The 21,858-nt window shown below is 37.5% G+C and overlaps 1 protein-coding gene across 2 annotated transcripts; it reads left to right on the forward strand.

Moving 5' to 3' along the window:
* Positions 1–17,550: 17,550 nt before the first annotated feature.
* LOC148031676 (aspartyl protease family protein 2-like) lies at positions 17,551–19,271 on the forward strand. Of its 2 annotated transcripts, XM_087685785.1 has the most exons (2): positions 17,551–17,610; positions 17,746–19,271. In XM_087685785.1, exon 2 carries the CDS (start codon positions 17,907–17,909, stop codon positions 19,107–19,109), a length of 1,203 nt encoding a protein of 400 aa, XP_087541911.1. In that variant the 5' UTR covers positions 17,551–17,610; positions 17,746–17,906; the 3' UTR covers positions 19,110–19,271. The 2 variants fall into 2 exon arrangements, with proteins under 2 accessions (XP_087541911.1, XP_087541910.1); XM_087685784.1 differs by having other exon boundaries at positions 17,593–19,271.
* Positions 19,272–21,858: the final 2,587 nt, after the last annotated feature.

The following is a 21,858-nucleotide window of genomic DNA, read 5'->3' on the forward strand; positions in this document are numbered from 1 at the left end:
AATGAATATCAACAAATTTGCGCACATGGAGTCACATTGACTCCACCTTTTCAAACTTTGCATGAGAGCCAAAAAAACTTTGACTCAATCTTGCTATGGATGGCATGAATCCATTTGGTCTCCGCTCAACTTCTTACAGTGTGTGGCCTGTAATTCTTGTAAACTACAATATCATGCCATGGATTTCTATGAAGAATTGATACTTTATCCTTATCTTGCTCGTTCGTGGACACTATAAAGTCAAGAAGATGGACATCCATCTCTATATATAAGTTAATAAGCTCAAGATTTTGTGGGAGGAGGAGATTGCTATGGAAGACATGGTCCGCTAATATATGAGCCATTCTTATATGGACTATGCATGACTTTCTGAGATTCAAGGAGTGTTGAGGTAAATGAACTTATTATATTCTCATTGTTGATATCTAACATGGTTCATTTATGTTTGTATTGACTAGATAGCGATATTGTGACAAGTTTTTTTTACCTTAGGTTATCATGTATGTTCATTGTGTGGATCACAGTTAGACTCCCAAAGGTCACAAATCATAAACAAGATGGTATATTATAGACACACCACTTTCTTGTTGAAGAAGGCCATGAATTGAGGGTAAGTTTTCTTGGATGACCTCTACCATGAACGAATTTCCAAATTCGGTACAAGTGAAATATGGTCCACGAGAAGTTGTTTCCAAGTAGAATGTGATGGTTCTCAAATTTCTATGAGTTGCCATATAGGACCCACTTATTACAAACCAACCATTTGTTAGATCCCATGCACATTTTAAAAAATGTGAAAAACTTATTGTGGCACCATATCATAGGAAAGAGAGACACTAGAGATATTGATGGATTTTAAGGAGATAGACATGATGGAGGCACTTTGGCCATAGTGGAGATCTAATGGTTGTGTGCAAAAACCTCGTACTCCTTGCATCTTGTCCACTATAGGAGGCCACATGTGGTGGAGAAAATTCTCAAGTCTATCCATGCCCCTACGGGTATGATATATTCTCTCATGTCTACTTTTTCTAAGGATGACCAACTAACATGACTAAAATTCTATGCTTGGCACAAGATATGCCATGTTTGTCTCGACCTTGATAGCAAGTACAATCAATATTTTACCATTTTGTATCGAGTCAATGTTTGTAATGCTTTAAATTTCTAATACTTCATACTACCTAATGTTATTGCGAGGTTTCCACTTTGGAGATATGTTCAATAATTTATAAGTTATTAAATTTAGTATAATGGATGTCACAAAAAGGAGGTCAAGTCATTCTCTATTGAATTTGTAAGGTGGGGACTGGTGAAGACAGTCTATCCCTTTGAGAAAAACATCTCATGGGTAAAGTGGAGATTATAGAACCCATCCATACTTGATGGATGTTCGTCTTGGAGCACTTCATAAAAACCCCGAAGGTCTTTGTGCAACAATGAGCTCATTTAGAGACAAGCATGATTGAAGGAGGTATGCTAGCATCAAAGGTATAAATGCATGTTTTGGAGTGGTTATCGATGGTGGATTCTAATAATAGTATGTTTTTATGCATTGCATCATGCATCCATGGAAAAATGACTTAGTAGATATGAGCAAGCCAAAAGAGAATGTGAATGAGTGTGATCAGAATTTCAGTGTAGAACATGGATGAGATGTTGTGGTTCATGCCTATGAGATGGTTGCATGATGCCTTAACTATAGCTTCATGCAAAGCGATAAAGGTCTCTAGGAGAGAAACACGACAATTCTTGAGGGGATGTAGTTTGAAGATACCTTCATGCTTTCTTTGTTATCATATCTAGATTTTATTTGCAATAACTATCCTAGCCATTTCGATGTACATTACAAAATCTACAATGTAGCATAGTCAAACAAGCAACATTTTTGAGTTGAGTGCATCCATAAAATGCGCTCCCATAAGGGACTGTGGTAGTATGAAAAAGTTTGGACAAGAGAATTGATGGTGGCAGGCCACAAATTCGAATATTGTAGTAGATGAGATGGAGTACTTTGGCAACTTGCAAAGTGTTATCTCAATAGATTACCAAAGCTTCTCCATGATCATATTGGATGTACAATGGTTTTAAATGGTATTAGAAGGAGCAGAGAAGTCATTCAGTGAGGTCCATCTAGATTTTTAGAGGTAGATTTTGAAAAAATATGGAATGATCAGCAGGACCTATTTATCTTGTTGAATCATTGTGAACATGTGCATGATCTTTTTTTAAAAAAAAATTCATGACATGAAATAATCACAAATGGTGATTCATTCTCTGTGATACACCTGTATTCTTCTATCTAAATCCATGGCAACCTCATTGGTGGTATATTGTGCCATTAATACATTGGAGCATTTGAGTGCATGAGGAAAGCAATGTCCCCAACGTAAATGAGGAGAGTATACACATAGAGGAGTTGATGTTATGGGGGTGAAAAGTGTGGAGGCTTGGAGTGTGTGGAGGAGGCAAGAATGGGTAATGTAGACAAAGAGACAAGAGGCTAAGAATTTTTTGAGAATGAAATGGACACCTCTTTCTATGGAGACATATATAAAGAACTTTCACTGTATGCCAAGCTATGTCAAGAGTTCACATCCTTTCTTTCTTTCGCCCTATGATCCATTTAGGCTCTTTCCATGTAGCATTCCTTGGATATATTTCTCATCTTTTGTACATATGGACTCGTATTTTGCAATATTTATAGATACATTTCCTTGTTTATTTTTGGACTCTCCTCTCTATCGTTCCATGTAGTTCTATGAGTTTTCATCATTAGTCTTATACTTATTTGAATATTAAATCAACAACTCCTTTTTTCAACATCTCATGATGCATATGTTTCGATGAAAATTGTATACTGAATTTATAATTGCTTTATGGAACATTGTTAGATACATGGTATTAGAAGGATGCAAGGGAAACATATCCAACTATATTTTTCTTTCTTTGTAACCATCACTATTAGCATTGCTAATTTACTGCACGTATCACTATCAACATTAGTAAATGCGTCAAAAAGCATCACTGTTTGTGTCAAAAAAGCAAGGCTAATATCAAAAAATTTGTAGAGACATGTTTATTGGTCTTTTAAGTGATGACTAGGGAAAAGTTTTAGATGAATATCTTTATTGCTTTAGACGGTGACATATGGCCTATAACTTGTAGTGAATGCTTCTTCATTTATAACAAATAAGTGAAATATATTGTAGGTGTATCTCACTTGTATATTATGGATGAAAGTGCCTAAAGTAATGGGATGAAAATCCTAAAAATAATAAATTTTTAAAATAAATAGAGAACCTTAGCTTACATGATTGTACTTTGATTTTGCATCCTTCTTTGTCCCTAAGGGTATATAAATAAATATGTTTGCATGTGTATGTTTGTATGTATATGTATCTATGTTTATACATATATATATATACATACATACATATATATATATATATATATATATATATATATATATATATATATGTATGTATGTATACATATATGTATGCATATATATGTATATTGACATAGATATGTATATGAGAGAGAGAGAGAGAGAGAGAGAGAGAGAGAGAGAGAGAGAGAGAGAGAGAGATGAGGAGAGGTGGAGAATCTAAAGAAATCCACTACCAATCATGAAACAATTTGAGCATAGTGGGGGGGCAATAGAAAAGCAATAGATGACTATATAGAAAATATTTGTGTTATGAAGTTTTAGTGACTATACTAAAACTTTCCTCTCAAGAATTATGGATGCAAGTCTCGATTGACATCAATATAAATCTCTTTTCACCCTTATCCATTAATCTTTCTACTCTAACTATTCCAATATTTTGGACCTTATTTCTTCATCCTTGTCATATTGATTTGTGCTTTCACACACACACAAAGGGAGGGAGGGAGAGAAGAAGGAGAATCGAAAGAAGAAGAATATGATAAAGGGGAAAATTGGAGAATAGTGGCAAGTAATGAAATTATTCGTGGTTGCTTTTGGGGGGCAGATGAAAAAAAAAAAGACTATTTAAAAAGTATTTGTGTGGTGAAGTTGTTATGTGGAAAGTGTTGGGTTATAGTAGGTGAAGATCTAAATCTTTTCAAAACAACTAGCTAACTCATGTGAAAGGCTCTTGTGAATGCCATTTCATAAGTCTTGTTGTTTTACTATACCAAATGATTTTTTGTCCTTCCCATCAATGATGAGATCCTCAATTATTCATCCTCATATAGATGGTCCCATTGTGCTAATGTGGCTCCATAGTTTGGTGATGGCAAACCTCTAGAATTTGCACTACTATTAGCGATTGATCAAGTAAATGGAAAGTGCTCTAGGAGTGGCTCCTTTATCCTAAGAAGAAAAAAACTTGAAGAAGAACAAAAACAAGAACAAGAAGAAGATGATGATGAATAAGAAGAACTATGACAACAATGCATGAAAATAACAATGGTAGTAGAAGCAGGAAGATGTAGAAGGCAAAATTAAGAATCTTGGGAAAAATCAATATGATTATGAATACATTAGGATTGAATGGCATAATTTTGTAGGTCATAAGAAGTGCTACGACTTGTCAAACTAAGTATTTTATAAATGGTTGATGTCAAAGAGAAAGAAAGGATGGAACATAAAAGAGAGATTAGTTTCCATCATTTATTGAAATCATAACCAACTTAAAATATAAAATAAAAATCCATAAGATGAGTCCCTTTTCCTTGAAAAACTAGTTACAAATTGATTAAGAAGTTAATTTAAGAAACAATTTCATCCCTTTTGGTTCACATTTCACTGTTGCCATCCCCCCTTGGCTTCAAAGCACCACATCCTACAACATGTCAAAGTTTAGTCTTTTCTCAAATTATATGAATTGATGCTTATTAAGAGTTAGTATCTATATCAACTCAAGATTAGTAACAATAGGTTTTTTTCTTATATTTGAATATGCGATAAGTAAAGAACAAATTGAACTCATACTCATTATTGAGGTAGATTAACTTCAAGAGTACATGCTCAATAAAATGAAGCAAAGAGTTATGTTTGCATATGTACCTTGGTTGCCCATAGGGATTGGATGTGGTGATGGATAGAGATTTTAATGGTTGTTCCCTAGGACTAAGGAGAATATTTTGAAATGGAGGCGATACACATGTTGGTTTGTAGGCTTGATAGTCATAATTGATTCTATTTTGTCCTCATGCTCAATGTTGTTAATGCCATGTGTAGCTTCAAGAAGGTTACTTAAAGAAGGGTGAAAAGAGCACTTACAACTTTTTTGTGGGCACATGGATAGGATAAGATGTGTTCTGCATTATAGATTGGGACCAAGTAATTGAAGCTAAGAGATGGGGCTTTAGGTGTTTAGAAGTTATTTAGATTGGCTTTGGATGAAAATAATAAGATATTTATAGCTAACATTTAAGTAATGTAGGGGAAATGACTCGATTTAACATCGAATTCAATGCCAAGGGACAAAATTAACCAACATACTTCGTGCAAATTGAAAAGAGATTTTGTGTGAAGCTAGGTGAATACTTTCTTTTGTTCTGTATCTAAGAGTTATGGGTAGGCCTAGGAGTAAGAGTTCCATATCTAAGGTGGCACTTAAATGTTTTTGGAGACTAGTAAGTGAACCAAGGTTCGCAATTTTTTGAACCTATGAAAGGGGGTGATGTGAATACGTTTACCTTTCCATCACACGTGTCATGCTTGCTTGTGTGCCCACTAAGAAAAGGGGGGATTATTAAGCTACAGGGTTGATAAGCACTAGTAATGAAAACAGCCAGAGAGTACCTAAAAGCTCTAGACAACACTGAAATGGCTTGAAAAGCAATAAATCGATCTAAAAATATAAAATACTATAAAATATTAAGAGAAAGCACCAAGAAGCACCTAATGCACCAAAGGTTCCAAAAACCATTATAAAGCACCAATTACACCAAAGGCTCAAAAAGAATATACCAAGTTCTACCAAATGTTTCAAGTACCAAAGAGCTTAAAATATACCAAAGAGTATAAGAACCACCAAAATATCCCAATAAGATTTCAAATACCACCGAAGGTTCCAAAAAGTACCAATTGCACCAAAGGTTAAAAAGAATGTATCAAGTTCTACTAAACGCTTCAAGTATCAAACACCTTAAAATATACCGAAGAGTGCAAGAACCACCAAGATATCCCAAAAAGAGCATGAGAAAATACAAAAAAGCTTGTTACAAGAACAAAACAAAGAGAGTACCAAGAAACACTTAATGGTACTAAAAGGTTTTCAAGAATACACCAAAACAATCAAGTGCTCCAAAAGGATTAAGAAGCAATAAAGCGCCAATTCCACGTGTACCAACTGCAACCCCTAAACCTAAAGCACCAAAGAGAACCAAATGTATCAATAGGACCAAATGTACCAAGAAACACTAAAATATACCAAAAGAGCCAAAGTTTGTATCAATAAGCTTTTAACTAAGGAGATTAGCCAGAGAGTTCTAAGGATCACCAAATGGTACTAAAAGGGTTTCAAGAGTACGAAATGTCTCCAAAATCACCAAGTGCTTCGATAGGATTAAGGGGCAGTACTAGGGACACACCAAAATAAAGTACATTGGGCCTACTTTCTCAATAACAACCTCTTATCCTTATGGTTTTGTATTCTCATTGACCCTCAGATGTTGCAGCATTTGTTGGATTGCTCCTAGGGAAGTCTCCACCTCCTTTACCTCTATATTATTATATGGAATTGGCTACCAAAGCTCTTGGAGATTTACTTCATACACTTCAATGTCATTCTTTATGCACTAGGCCACTGCATATTCGACCTCTCGTACCTAAGCAATGCCTTCTTCTTTTGTTGGATCAAAGCCTTTAGCTCCAACAGCCTATATTAGTGAACTCTTGGACTTGCCACACATCCTCTCCAAAAATGTCTCCAAGTTAGCAATGCAATTGCAGATCAGCCGTGCATACCCAGGCCTGAGCTTCGGACAAATCTTGCTGATAGACTGTGTGAAGGGACGCTTCTTTTCGGGAGGGATATTGCCTTGAGAGGCACCATTTTCCCTTCTCCATGTTTCAATCTTCTTTTCCAACTCATCTGGCTTTCTCTTCCACATCTCAGTCACACTTTTCCCAAACTTGGCCATATCACTTTGTAGGTTGCGAGGTCTTTCGTCATCCCATCATGGCATCACTACAATGTATAGCACCATACAAACCTGATTGTGATCTCACCATAAGATAGAGGTTCTTGATACATCTTGTGAAAAATCAATGTGTAATCTTCCGGCAAGTGAGGATACATGTGGCTCCTCACATCAATCTTTGCACCTTTTAAATACTCGTGCTTGAAGACATCAACCACTGGTCTTCATGGAGGGCATCTTTACCTAAGTCCTTTGAAAGCATCCCTTATGGGATCCATATCACCTATGACACAAACCATGGTGTCTTATTAATGTTACAAGGGGATTTCATCCCCTCATTGTGCTTCATCATTGGGGGGCTTCACCAGGGTGGATCTAACAGCCCCCTTCCTTGATAGGGTCCTCATGGCAATAGGAAAACATGAAAATTGGGTGCAAAGCACTAAGAATATAGTTTTAGTAGCAAAACAAAGAGCCTTGGGGGTTGTGTTGAGAGTTTAATGGCTAGAGGACGCTCATGCTATATTTGGAATAGTGAGCTTTAGCACATCATCTGTACCCCATTGATTAGATGGTGGCAAGTTTCATGTGCAAGATAGGATGTTTCTCAGTAGTTCAAACTCAACTCTACTTGATTGGAACTCCATCCATACCCGATCATAATGACATGACAGATGGACATCATGGCTTGATATCATTCGGGTCGGCAACATACTTAAAATTCTATACAATTTTAAATTTCCTTATCTAGGGATTTCCCTTCAAAATCCAAATTAAGAATTAATGAAAGCACTAATCAGGCACAAACAAAACTGGTCCTTTTATTGTACCACCAAACCATGCTTTCACACACAAAGGGCTAAAATTTCCATGGATTATGATTTTTTTCTAGTGGTATATTTTATAAATTACACAACACTTTCTCTCATCTCAATTTCTTACAATGCTAAAATTTGACCTTAAAAATCCCATAATGAGAGAGATTAATAGAAAAAGAGAGAGCTGAAGTGAGGTGAGATCAAGAGAAAGAGAGAGTTAGAGAGAGGGGGAGAAAGAGGGAGATTAAGAGAGTGATGTACTGAAAAAGAGGATAAGGAGAAATAAGAAGAGTGATGTAGTGAAAAATAGGAAAAAGGGAAAGAATGAGAGAGAGAGAAAGAAAAGAGGAAGTCAAATAAAGACAGACTAAGAGCAAAACAGAAAGAGAGAGCTAAAGAGAGGGAGAGAAAGAGAAATATTAAGATTCGCTACAAGATATAGGCCAATATTGAGTTTAAAGCAACATGTTTTCTCATATACGAGATATCCATACCCTATTGGAGTATATATATCTAAGGTGCAGCCTCTTCCACCTACAACCATGCTCTTCGACATCACCAGGAGGCCCCTACACATCTAGTGTACTTGCGGTTGTGGTATCTCTTGGAGGTGCACCCATAGGGGTATCACCTACAGATGGTTGAGAAAATCGTGGAGTCACATGAGTAGACATGCCTACAGGTGTGAAAAACCATGGAGGTGACAAGTGTTGACCCAACCGACGAGATGGAGACATTGCATCGGGGCCTCTAAAACACCACCAACTTGAGTCATTCTCTCTCGAACCAATATGAGAGGGAGGATTGGTTGGACCCCGGCTCTGGACTCACAGCATGTGCATCTCTGCAAAACCTCCTAAAACCACTCCCTCTATCCGGAACCAAGTCTAGAGTGTCGACTCTATGTACTAGAGATCAAAGTATTGGAGTGTGCTAAGGTAAACCTTGCAAAACCGCTAGATAATGACTATGATAACTATTGGTATGTTGTATCTCCCAAGTAGGCCATCTGATCTAGAGACATACACATAAAGAACTCATGCAGCTCCTCATATGTCATTCTCGTCAACTCATCTTGCTCTTCGGGTATCATCAAAGGTCACCTACACACTAAAAAAATGATGTTAACATAATCAATATAAGGATTTAGGTAAAACATAACATAAATTTCCAAATCAATATAAGGATTTAGGTAATCAATATACTAAAGTACCCTTAAAAGTGAAATATTAACAAATTGAGCAAGCAGATGCAAATACGACTTGGCCTAGGGCTCCACATCAAGCTCTTGGCATAGGTCGACATATATTGGAAGGCCTATACATAGATCTTCATAAAAAAATGAGTTCCATTCTCAAAAAATTCTTGGCCTCTTTCCTCGTCCTCTACATTATCAATGGTTCTTTCCTGTGCATGCTCCAAGCCCTCCTTGCCCTCCACCCCCTAAAATATTGACTCCTCTACCTGCATACTCTCCTCATCCATGGTGGAGACATTGCTTTCATTATACACTCGAGTACTCTCAGATGTTGATGGCACAATATATCACCAATGAAGTTACCAAGGATTTAGATAGAAGATTACTTGTTCAATATCACATACAAGTGTGTCATAAAGAATGAATCAACATTTGTGACTATTTCATATCGTGGAAATTTTAATAAGAAAGGCATTGTACCTGTTCACAATGACCTTGCAAGACAAACATGTCGTGCAGATCGTTCCATCTTTTCTCAGAATCTACCTCAAAAAATCCATATGGACCTCACCTAAATGGTTGCTCTAGCTCCTTTGAATTCCACTTTAAACTACTATACATCAAATATAATCATGGAGTAGCTACAATAATCCATTGAGAGAAGCTCGAGAAAGTTACTATATGTATATCATCTACATCATGTGCGTTCAAGGCCTAATTATAAATATCTTTATCTGTAAATTTTTCTTGAATAAAACATAACCCTTTGCTATTTAATCTCTAAATAAACCCTTTATATTGCACCCTTGTATATGTAAAAAATATATAAAATGGTATTTTTAAAATACCTTAGTTTGGACCCATATGATGGATACATATATTTGTGAGTAACTTACCCCAGGAGAGAAGGGAGAGAGAAAGAAAGAGAGAGAAATAGAGGAAAAGGAAGGGAGAGAAGAATGAGAAAGAGAAGGAAAGGGAAGAGAAAGAAAGAGAGAGGGAGAGAGAAACAAATAAAGAGACGGAGGGAAAGAGAAAAATAGAGGGATAGGGGGAGAGAGTTATAGAGAGATTGAGGAAAAAAGAAAAATATATATATAGACAGAGAGAGGAAGAAGGAAAGAGAAAGACATGAGAAATAAATGGAGAGAAAGAGGAACACAATTAGAGAGATGGAGAAAAATGTAAAAATATAGAACAACAAAGGGACAGAGAAATAGAAAACAAAAAGAGAATAAGAGAAAGGGGGAGAGAGAAAAGTAGAGAGAGATGGAGAAATAGAAACAATGAGGGAATCAAAAGCATATTGTATGTTGTAACATAGACGAAATGGACAACGATAATGGTCGCAATAATCAAGATCATGAGGTGTATCTCAAATTAGTGTGTTCCATGTTCTTACACTCAATGTAAATTGGTAATCCGATGAAATTGTTGCTTGTCTATAAACCACATATAATGCTTTAGAGAGTTTCAATCAAAGATCATTATGACCAAGCAATCTTGGACTTTGAGCTAATGATAAGAAATTTTTATACCAATAATGTTTTGCATTCAAAATAGTTTGAATATCATATACAATAATATTAGATGTGCCCCAAAAATGTCTACAAAGTGGTGCCATTTTATCCCACAAGGAATGCACCTATTGCAATTTGTAAAAAGAGTTCATAGGTGTGTCATGGATGGAGTGCTTGAACGTATAAACCCATTGGAGGACATGCCGCTAACTATGTTCTCAACACCAAAAGAGATGGTGGCCATTTCAGACCTTTCTCCAATCTTGGAGCGTGAGATGGAGGCAATTATCAATCCATTAGTGTCCAAGGATGCCAGGTCATCTGATCCACTGATAGAGGTGGTGTCCATAATACCATTATATAATGGGTGTCAAGCATCTCTCTTAAAGATGCTACTTGCACTCCTAGGTGTATTTGCAAAATACGAATGCATTGATATAAGTGTGACTAAGTTATTTAGGTGTATACTAAGCTCCTCTATCTTTGGCTCCATTATAAAAATGGTTTTTATGCTCTTCAAATGTGCTTAGTTTTTTTTAAGGTTGCTAAAATATCACATATTATCACCTCGAAACATGATGCCTGAGTCTCGTGATGATGAATGAATGGTATTGTGAAAGCTTGGCATGGACTACAACAACATTCATGCATGTGGCAATGATTGTGTACTATAACAAGGAGACTATGGAGACATGTCCAAAGTGTGGTACTCACAAGTATCGATAGGACTTGCATGGGAGAACAATCTTTAGAAGGATCTCAAACACTTTTTACTTATACCATGTATACATCACATGCTTTACACGTTAGGCATGGTAAGCTTGATAGCATGATGGCATGTGCAAAATAGATCCACATATAGAGTCTAATGAATATCAACAGATTTGTGTCCATGGAGTCACATAAACTCCACCTTCTCAGACTTTTTACGAGAGCCAAGGAATGTTTGACTTGATCTTGCTATGGATGGCATGAATCCATTCGGTCTCTACTTAAACTTCTTATAGTGTGTGGCATGTAGTCCTTGTAAACTACAACATCTCGCCATGGCTTTCGACAAAGAAGGGATACTTTATCCTTAGGTTTCTCATTCATGGGCACTATAAAGTCAAGAACATAGACATCTATCTGTGTCCATTAGTTAATGAGCTCAAGATTTTGTGGAAGGAGGAGATTGCTGTGGAAGACATGAGTAAGCATGTTTGCTATTGGTCCACTAATATATGAGCCATTCTTATATGGACCATGTATGATGTATTCTCTCAAGGCTACTTTTTTTAAAGATGACCGACTAGTAGGACTAAAATTCTATGATTTGCACAACGTATGCCATGTTCGTCCTAACCTTAATAGCATGTACAATCAGTATTTCACTATTTTTTATTGAGTTGATGTTTTTCATGCTTTAAATTTCTAACATTTCATGCTATTGATCACTATTGCAAGGTGTCTCAATCCAGAGGTACATTTGATGATTGATGAGTTGTCAAATTTAGTGCAATGGATGTCACACAAGGAGATCAAGTCATCCTTTATTGAATTGGTAAGGTGGGGACCAATGGAAACAGTTTGTCTCTTTAAGTACTTACCCATGAGCATTCTCATGATACAATACCTGATAGATGTTCTTCTTGGAGTGCTTCATAAAGACCGTGAAGGGCTTTGTGCAACAATGAGCTCATCCCAAAGGACAGCATGGCTAAAGGTTGACTTAGTGCTGGAGGTATTAGTGCATATTTGGAGTGATTATCAATAGTGGATTCTAATATTAGAATACTATGGATGTTGAAGGATGATGATAGATTAACAAGAAATGTGGTGGTTCCAAATGGAGTAGAAAAGAGGATGGATGGTCCCATGGAGATGGATCATTTTTGTTGTTGTATCATGCATCCATGGAAAAATGGCTTGGTAGGTTGACTTAATAAATGCTATAGTAGTAACTAATTGATGCTACAACCATGAATACTCAAGTTTCACATATAGACTAGATGTGCATCGAAGATAAGACAAAGAAGATTCAACAATTATGAAGCATGGATAAGAAAACAACTTCCCATATGTGGTAGCTTATTAATATCTAAAAGTTTCTCAAAGCTCCAAAAAGAACATTCAATAGTTTTAGCATTTGGAAGGCTATATAATGTCAAAGAAGATTCAAGCCTTGAGATATTGATCATAGCAATGACTAAACTCACAAATCATCCCTAAGAACATGAAGACCATTCAATAGTGTAATATTTGGAAGGCCACATAATGCCAAAGAAGGCTCAAGCCTCAAGCTATTGACCATAGCAATGACTATACTCACAAATCATCCCTATGAATATGCACTTGACTTCATGAAATCAACTACAACAAATATATACTTGAAAAGTACAATCAACAAAGAACATTAAGTGGGAAATTAAGTTGACTATATGAAATTAAGTGAAATAAATTTACACTTGAGAAGCACCAATCAAAAAGCATTCCTCAATATGAACATCAATTATTTCATGGGAAGGCACTAATCACTCCCTCTCAATTACTAGTTTCCACTTCAAATCTCATTTCTCTATGATTTTGTGTATGCATGTTTGTTTGAGTGTGATGAGCATCTACCTTTGTAAGTTTCTTTTCCTTTGCACATTCTTGTCCCAACAATTATATGATTAATTTGAAGAAAATCCCTAATGGATCATCAAGCATAGCCGGAATCACTCAAATGAAAATGACATATCTTCTTGATACATGTTTGACCAATTTATTTGACATTTTTGGCATGCTCATTGTATAGAGATATGATATAGAGTCTTTTCACAATGGCACCACATAGTTTACACACTAAAGAAATGGATTTTATCATATCTCCTTCAAATTCTCCTCTAAGGATGCTCTCCTGTCTTATCTACACTTTCTATTTGGTTGTGGCTTGTATGCGATGATTATTGATATGATATAATGCAATAGTCCTTTATTTCAACCCTTTTGTAGCTACAGAAAGTAGCATTGCAACAATCTTTGCTAACCTTTCAATAGTGTATCACCACATAGGCTTCTTATATGATAAAACCTTGAGAATTCATGTGAGTATCTTTCATTTTATGTATTGCACTTGATGTTAACATAGGACAATATTTCAATGTTAATGAAGAAAATATAGAAAGATTCTCTCTCTCTCTCTCTCTCTCTCTCTCTCTTTATAAGGGTCAAGTGATCAACACATAAGGGTGAGGCTTTTAATTCCTTGCAAGTTGCTACGATAGCATAGGAGATACCTACGGAACTTTGGGAGGAGCCCCTAATGGAGGAGCTACATTGACATTATTGCTTCTTAGGAGATGGTGTCTAGCATGGGAGTAACTATTCTAACAAGCTTTCTAGAGGCTATTTTGAGATGTTGGCTATATGGTGATGATGAAGCTTCTTCGGTGACTATGGTGGCAAGGGCACATTGTGGTCATCTTGAGGTTATTCTAGGGGTGCTAGTAGATGGTGGACCTCTAAGGATATTTCCCATTTCATTGCATCATTGTATACATTCATGTATTGTCCACACATTATTTAAGAGATATGATATAATGGGTTGAAATAATGGTATGATATAATGCAATAGCCCTTTATTTCAACCCTTTTGCAACTAAAGCAAGTAGCTTGCAAGTGCAAACTTCCATTTTCCTTTTAATATGGTGTTACCACATGTGTTTCCTATATGATAAAAACTTGAGAAATCACATGAGTATATTCTATTTTAAGTATCACACTTGATGATAACATAGCATAATATTCCATATATATATATGTAAGTAAGTAAGTAAGTAAGTAAGTAAGTAAGTATGTATGTATGTATGTATATATATGAATGTGTGTCATGCTTTGACCTCCTTGCATGTATATACTTCCTTGGTTCATGACATAGAAGAGTAAAACCTGGAGGATGATGATGATCTAAGAGATGTAAAAATCCCCAGATGTTGCATTTTTAAAGAAACTATATCACCTAACTTACTTCATGGCATAGAAGGGGCAAAGTTAGAGGATGAAAATGATCTATGAGATCTGGAAAGCCCCTCAAAATCATAACCAATTTATTGATTATTATGCAAGCAAGACATACCTTTATAGCACCTCAAAGCTATGATAAAATTTCTAATGAGTTACATATAGGCTTAATGTGAGTCAAGAAATGGAGCCATGAAAATATTTGAAAAGGAGGACACACAATCAACAAGGGTTCAATCCATGCTAGGCTATTTCCCCTCAACATAGTTACAGTCTTTTTAGTAGCCTTGACCCTCAACATTGACCTCTTCTTGGTCCTTCACACTACATCCCCTCTCCTCATTAATTTGATCCCTCCTAAATTGGCACTTATCTCATCTCTTCGATGTTTGTCTCCATCAATAGTATTGGCCTCCAATTATTAAGATCTAGTTATAAGGCCTATGGTTGAACTTCATCAATGTTGGAGACTCTCTTGGCCTCTTGCATTGTCTACCTAACTAGCGTCATAAGCATGCCTCGATGCTAGCGGTGGTTGCTAAGTCCTTGTCTATAGTGGTTGTTATTTTCATGTATTGTAATGGCTACACAAAAGAAAGGACTTACCATAGTGTGTTAATATGAGGTAGTTGTTCTCTTCTTAATCATTGGTTTTAATTGGCCAATATGTTCTTGTGAGCCGCAACTTGAAATATTTTTTTATGCACGTTATGTATTTCAATATTTAGATGAACTTTGTAGCTGTCTTCGAGGAGCATCCATGGGGGCACTTTGTGCAAGTTGCACAAGAAAATATGTAGAGGCATGTACTTGCTTCTAAAATAGTTCAACTTGCTTTTGTTCAAGGGAAAAGATGGTAAGGCATCAGACAAATAATAGGATGGATTCCATTTGAAGGACTCATATACATTTGACATTAGCTTCTAGGGTTCAATGGTCAAGAAATATTTATCAGCTTTTCTGCACAACATATTAGGTGTGCAAAGTGCTTTTGTGCTTCATTCGAACATTGGGTGGGCGGGGTTCCATAGGTAGGTGTGCACGCAAGTGGGGTTGCACAAGATTGGTCAAGCGAGTGTGTGGACAAGGTTGCATGGGCACCGCATGGTACTATTGGAAGGTTTTGTGGGGGGGATTTATGTGTGCCATGTGGCCCCCTCACAAAACCTTCTAGTGATAATAATAGAATATTGATTTAATCCATACACACTGCTAGGCATACTTTTTTTCATAACTTAGTGTGCACTTCGTCCTTGTAGCACAGTGTGAAGCACCTACTGACAAAAATTGAACAATTGCTTGATAAGGAATTGTTCTTGCAAGGACAAAACCAACTACTTGCTTTGGACAATCTCAAGAACTTTGAAAATTAATGCTAGATCACACAACATCTCACCATGAAATCTATTCAAAATCAGTTTCCCTCTTTCAACAAAGATAAGATGGTGTAGCTCCCAAAATAGCAATGAGAGTGGTATCTTGCTAAAAAGATCACCTATTTGCTTTGTGGTGAATTCAAATTTTGGCAAGATGTTGAAAAAAGTTGCTTATCCAAAAACCAAATTGCAGCTCCCAAAATAGCAATCAAAGTGGTGACTTGTCAAAAAGATCTTACTTCAATCCAAGCCTCTCGTCAAACTGAGAAGAGGGGAGACTGTTAGAGTTAATTGTTGAATTACTGAAGGTGAATTCAGGCTTTTTGTTTCAGAATTAAAGATATCAAGATTGGGGATGATGATGGTGCCATTTTTTTCAATTCAAAACTAGGGGGGCGAGGGGCAGCTTGTTCATGACGTCTTCCTCTCCTATTTTTTTCAAGCTTTTTAAGCTTTAAAGCTTTAAAGCTTAAGGCTATGTGATTTATTTTAGTTGCCAAGTTTTAAACATGTTTGGTCAAATTCGACTTATGGCTGACAACTCTTGTTTACTCGGTAACTTTTGTGTGACAAATGGCTACAATCATTGTCCGAGAAAATGTTGGGTTATGATCCTCGGGTCATTTTGCTCAAGAATAATAAGATATTTATAGCTAACATTGAAGTAATGTAGGGGAAATGACTTGATTTAAACTACGAAGGTAAGATCTTCTACAAACACATCAAATTCAATGCCAAGGGACAAAATTAACCAACATACTTCGTGCAAATTGGAAAGAGATTTTGTGAGGCATGGTGAATACTTTCTCACTATATATAACAAGGAAAATATGAGCGTTATGGGTAGGCCTAGGAGTAAGAGTTCCATATCTAAGGTTGGTTTTTGGAGACTAGTAAGTGAACCAAGGTTCGAGATATTTTCAGCCTATGAAAGGGGGTGATGTGAATACGTTTACTTTTCCATAATACGTGTCATGATTGCTTGTGTACGCACTAACAAAAGGGGGGATTATTAACCTATAGGATTGATAGGGGCACTAGTAAGCTATAAAGAAGAGCTAGAAGCTTTAAAAGAGTGGGCATCATTGAAGGGGTTTATGTAGAGCTGGACGCCGACGGGAATCGAGACGCCGTGGCAAAATACAGCAGGAGATCACCATGTGGAGTGCGCACACAAGCAATGATGGTGAGATATTAGGAGTGCTTTTGCTTCGTGGAGATAATTCGGATACTTTCTTTTATAATTAATTAATCACAGTCACTACAACGGGTTACGGCAGGCGTTAATCCACGTGTCATCAACTCGTCACATTACAAATCAACGTCTAGACCGCGTCTGCATGACGGATTGCTGACGTTTGAGTTTGTACGAGACTCTCCAGCCAACCATCGGTTCTCGTAAGGATGTAGTCTGAGTAATGAGGATGCCATTAGCGAACATCAATATGATGAGGGTCTAAACGTGCGAATATGTACGAAGGGGCAAAGCAAGTGAATGACAAGGATCGTTCGTCGCCGATGTCCTCGATAAATAGCCGAGTGGACTTTCCTTTTCACATCAAGTTTCGAAATTCGAGTCTCGGCCATTTAGTGTCAGTATCGAGACTATTCGCCCTTGCCGTTCTCGATGGGCAGCTTCGTCTTAGCTCTGCCACGGCTGCTGCTGGTCGTTTCACTTATTGTAGCAGCACATGTTCTGATTATTGGTTCTCATTCTTGTTTTGCAGGTAGCAGCTCGCTGACGACGACAGCTGGGTCGTCGGTGAGCTTACGATTGGTTCACAGAGATGCACCTCGCTCTGTGCTGAAGACGCCCTCCGTGGAAGCGAGCAGGCACAGCTTGCCAGATGGGATCCCATTGAAGGAGTGGTTCGTGACGGGACGGGCAATGCGAGAGAGAGAGAGAGCGTTAAGGAGGATCAAGATGTCGAAGAGGCGGGGATCAGTGGCCGCGGCGACGTTCTCCTACCTGGGGTTGAGCCCGGGGGACTTTTACACTACAATGCGGGTGGGAAATCCACAACAGAAGCTGATATTCATAATGGACACGGGGAGCGAGGTGACGTGGACGCAATGCAAGCCCTGCAGCCTGTGCACCGGGAAGGGGCCGTCGTTCGAGTTCAGCAGGTCGGCCACGTATCTGCATGTGCTGTGCGAGTCGCCGCTGTGCACGGCCTTCAAGTCCCCGTGCGCCGGCAACCATTCGACCGTCTGTCCGTTTGCGGCCGCTTACGGCGACGGGAGTCAAACCCTGGGCACCGTCTGTGTCGACGACTTCTGGATCGGCGGCGTAGACGGCGCGACACCCGTCCAACGCCGGCGGCTTGTATTCGGGTGCGCGGTTGTGAACCAGGACATCGCGCCATTGCCCAACTCCGGCGTCGCGGGTCTCAACGCGGGTCCCTTCTCGTTCGCGTCGCAGCTGCTGCACGGCGCCCGCCGCAGGAGGGTGGCCTACTGCATCCCTGACCGCGTCACCGCAGTCGACGCCACCGGTCCCATCCTCTTTGGCGACTACCACTACCCCCGTCCGGCACCCCAGCTGCGCTACACCCCCTTCGTGCCGCCATACTCCCCGATGGGGAACCTCTATTACTACGTCGGCATCTCCGGCATCAGCGTCGGCAAGTCCCTTCTTAAGATCCCCTCCCGTTACCTTGCCGGCACCAAGACTGGCAATGGCGGCACCATCTTTGACTCTGGCACTTCCTTCACGCAACTCCTGCGCCCCATTTACGACGTCCTCGTGAAGGCCATGGTCTCGCAAACCACCCACATGCGCCCCTTCATAACGTCCGAAGACGACCTCTGCTACAACATCTCTGCCCACGCCGTTGACCTGTCCCGTGTGCCGTCCATCACGTTCCACCTTCTCGGCGGCGTCGACATGGAGTTGGACTACCATAGCGTCCTGGTCCCTGACCACACCGTTGGCGATGCCGTGATCGTCTGCCTCGCCTTCGTCCCTGAATCACCCGGGCAAGATTCGATCAACATCATCGGCAACTACCAACACCAGAACTACTGGATCGAGTACGACCTCAGCAACTCTCGCCTTGGCATTGCCAAAGCCAACTGTGCCAAGTTTTGATCAAGTTTGCAAATGCGGTCATCTCTTTGCTAGATGCGAGGATCAGCCCTCAGATTTGAAGGGCACTATCCCTTTTCTTTTTGAAGGGCAAAAATGAGCTTGCCATTCTAAGAAGATAGGCAAATATGTAGCAAGACCATAATAAGATAAGTATTTCTTTAAAGCGTGTTTCTTAGACGAAGGGTATTTTTTAAAAATATACTTCACTTTATGTATTAAAAATATCTAAGTTTGATCTAGTTCAACACTTAGATAAAAGATTATGTTTACATTATGCCAACTTAACCAATCTAAGTAGTAGAAAACTAAATTAGAGAAAAGTAGATTAGACTTAACTAAAATAAAAGTATTACATGTGCACTCAAAAGCTCAAGCCCGTAAAAAGAAAAAACAATGATCAAATGCTTATCTTGACATTGCATACAACATGAATAACAAAGATCAAAATTTATGATCACATTTATCACATACTAACTATGAATAATGTTGGACTCTAAATACAAAAAGTTATTGCTATTGTAATATATGTGTTAAAAGCATGGTAACAAAAAGTTCTCCATGCTACTTTTTATAAGCTATCCAAAAAGGGAGGACATGACAATTAGATATCATATATTTATAAGCAACAAACAATAAAAATGCTGAAGTCTAAATACAAAAAGTTATTGCACCTACTATGCACATGTCAAAAGTATGATTATACAAAACTATTCATGTTGCTTGGTCCTACTATACATCTCAAAAGTATGTTCATAAAGAGTTGTTACTGCTTATAAGGAGTCCAAAAAGACATAGAAAATGCATAATGCATCTGATATCATACAACTATAAGCAATTACCAAAAAAGTTTAAAGTCTAAATACAAAAATTTGTTACTACTATATACTTATCGTTAGTGAAATATGGAAAGTTATTGTTGCTGGTGTGCTTATATGGCTCTAAAACTTGAGAGCATTTCATTTTCATATTTTTCCAAACCTAAAAAATCAAATACCAATCTACTTCGTCCATATTTTTTGATTTTTAAAGGGACATATACATGAGGATATCTAAAGTGATGAGATATAAGCATGATCTCTCATCACTTTTAACCCGGTTTTGCTTTTAAAAACCTCTTTCACAAGTAATTGAACTTGCTAGTATTACCACTGCAATCTGCCATAATTTGAATAGAGCTAGAAACATCTGCATCTACTCTAATTTAGCACTACATTGCTTTCACACTTCAAGCAACCCCTTTCATGGATAAGACTCAAAGAGATATAAGACAAATCTTTGCAATTCACCATCACATTGTTTAGAGTGAACCAAAGGTCTCTCTCCTTTGTCAAACTTGTCACAAAGCTGTGTGAGATAATATCTAACCGTTTGACCTCGGATTTGTGGATCCCTCGAATAGTTTTTAGAGGAAAATAACTTTGTTGCATTAAAAAAATGACTATCTTGAAATCTTTCATCAAAGTTAGATATTAATCTTTAAATGAAAGCCTTTGCTAGCCATTTACATTCATCAAGAGTGATCACTTATCCTTTACCCACCACTAATAAAGTAAACTGCGAGACATGTTGATGAAGTACACATTATTTATCGTTGAATGAGAATACTCCCTTGTTCATTGCCTTCAAAAAGGTAGTTAAGTGCTTGGAACCATTTACAAATGAACTAGTCATATACAAATCCTTCAAGAGACTAATGAGCACATCTATTTCTCTTGCCATCATTGTTATGTCACAATCATTTTCTTGAATCTTTTGATTTAAAATATTAACTTTCTTGAGTATGTCAACCATGAAGTGAATAATAAATAACAATTGAAAATTTATTGCTTTTTTATACATTATTAGAGATTTAGTCTTCCAACATTCCAATAATATAGGTAAAACTTTTACTAACCTTTAAAAAAAATTGTCAAGTCAAATGAAGAGCTAACAATAAAACCATCCTTAATATTATTAAAGATAAAATACAAAAAATTTACATTTTTATGATATTTTCACAAGACAACCATCTCACGCCATGAATCCTCATTATCTCATAATTCCTAGGTAAGAAATTCTACATGAGTTTGTTTACTTTGACTCTTCGAAGACATGAATCTCGTATCCATTCTCAAACTTTATTAGCAAAGCTATCAACTTGACAAATCTCTACAAAGCATTCACATGTGTCTTTGGCCAAAAGAGCTTCCTTATGAGCAATGCAGTTCACCCCAACCAAATGTGGTACATCCTTAGAAAGCTTAGCAAACAATCTTGATCTTCTTCCAACCTTAGAAGCGGCACCATACAAGCCCATAGCAACCAATCAAGAGAGTGGAAGATCAAGCTGTTGAAGCACTTTTAAAATACCTTACTACATAGATTGAGCCTTGCTATCTTCAACCACAATTACTTTTACAAAGAAAGTTTCATGAGGATCCATTTCTCGATCCTTCAAGTATGTAAGATAAAGAATTAGATGCTTCCCAAACCTTCGATCGATACTTTCATCAATGAGAATAGAAAAGAAAAGCTTATGTCCAATCTCTTTCTTTAGTTCTTTCCAATACACTATTATATGGCTGAGAGAAATTGTTTTCTTGAAGTTGGAGTTATGAATAATGAATACTCACAACTAAGAGGCATGTTGGGAGTCTTCATATATATATATATGAAATTTACATTCATCTTCAAACACTTCTAAAGACATATCTTTCATAGCCACTCTATGCATGATTTGTATCATACTAATAATTCTACACTTCTCATT

The sequence above is a fragment of the Lygodium microphyllum genome, chromosome 9, assembly GCF_053477565.2.
Source record: "Lygodium microphyllum isolate KBCC chromosome 9, Lygodium_microphyllum_v1.1.10, whole genome shotgun sequence".
In the NCBI taxonomy this organism is placed as follows: Eukaryota; Viridiplantae; Streptophyta; class Polypodiopsida; order Schizaeales; family Lygodiaceae; genus Lygodium; species Lygodium microphyllum.

Excerpts from the sequence above, each read along its gene's own strand:
- LOC148031676 (XM_087685784.1), top strand. The coding sequence starts at position 17,646 with ATGGGCAGCTTCGTCTTAGCTCTGCCACGGCTGCTGCTGGTCGTTTCA.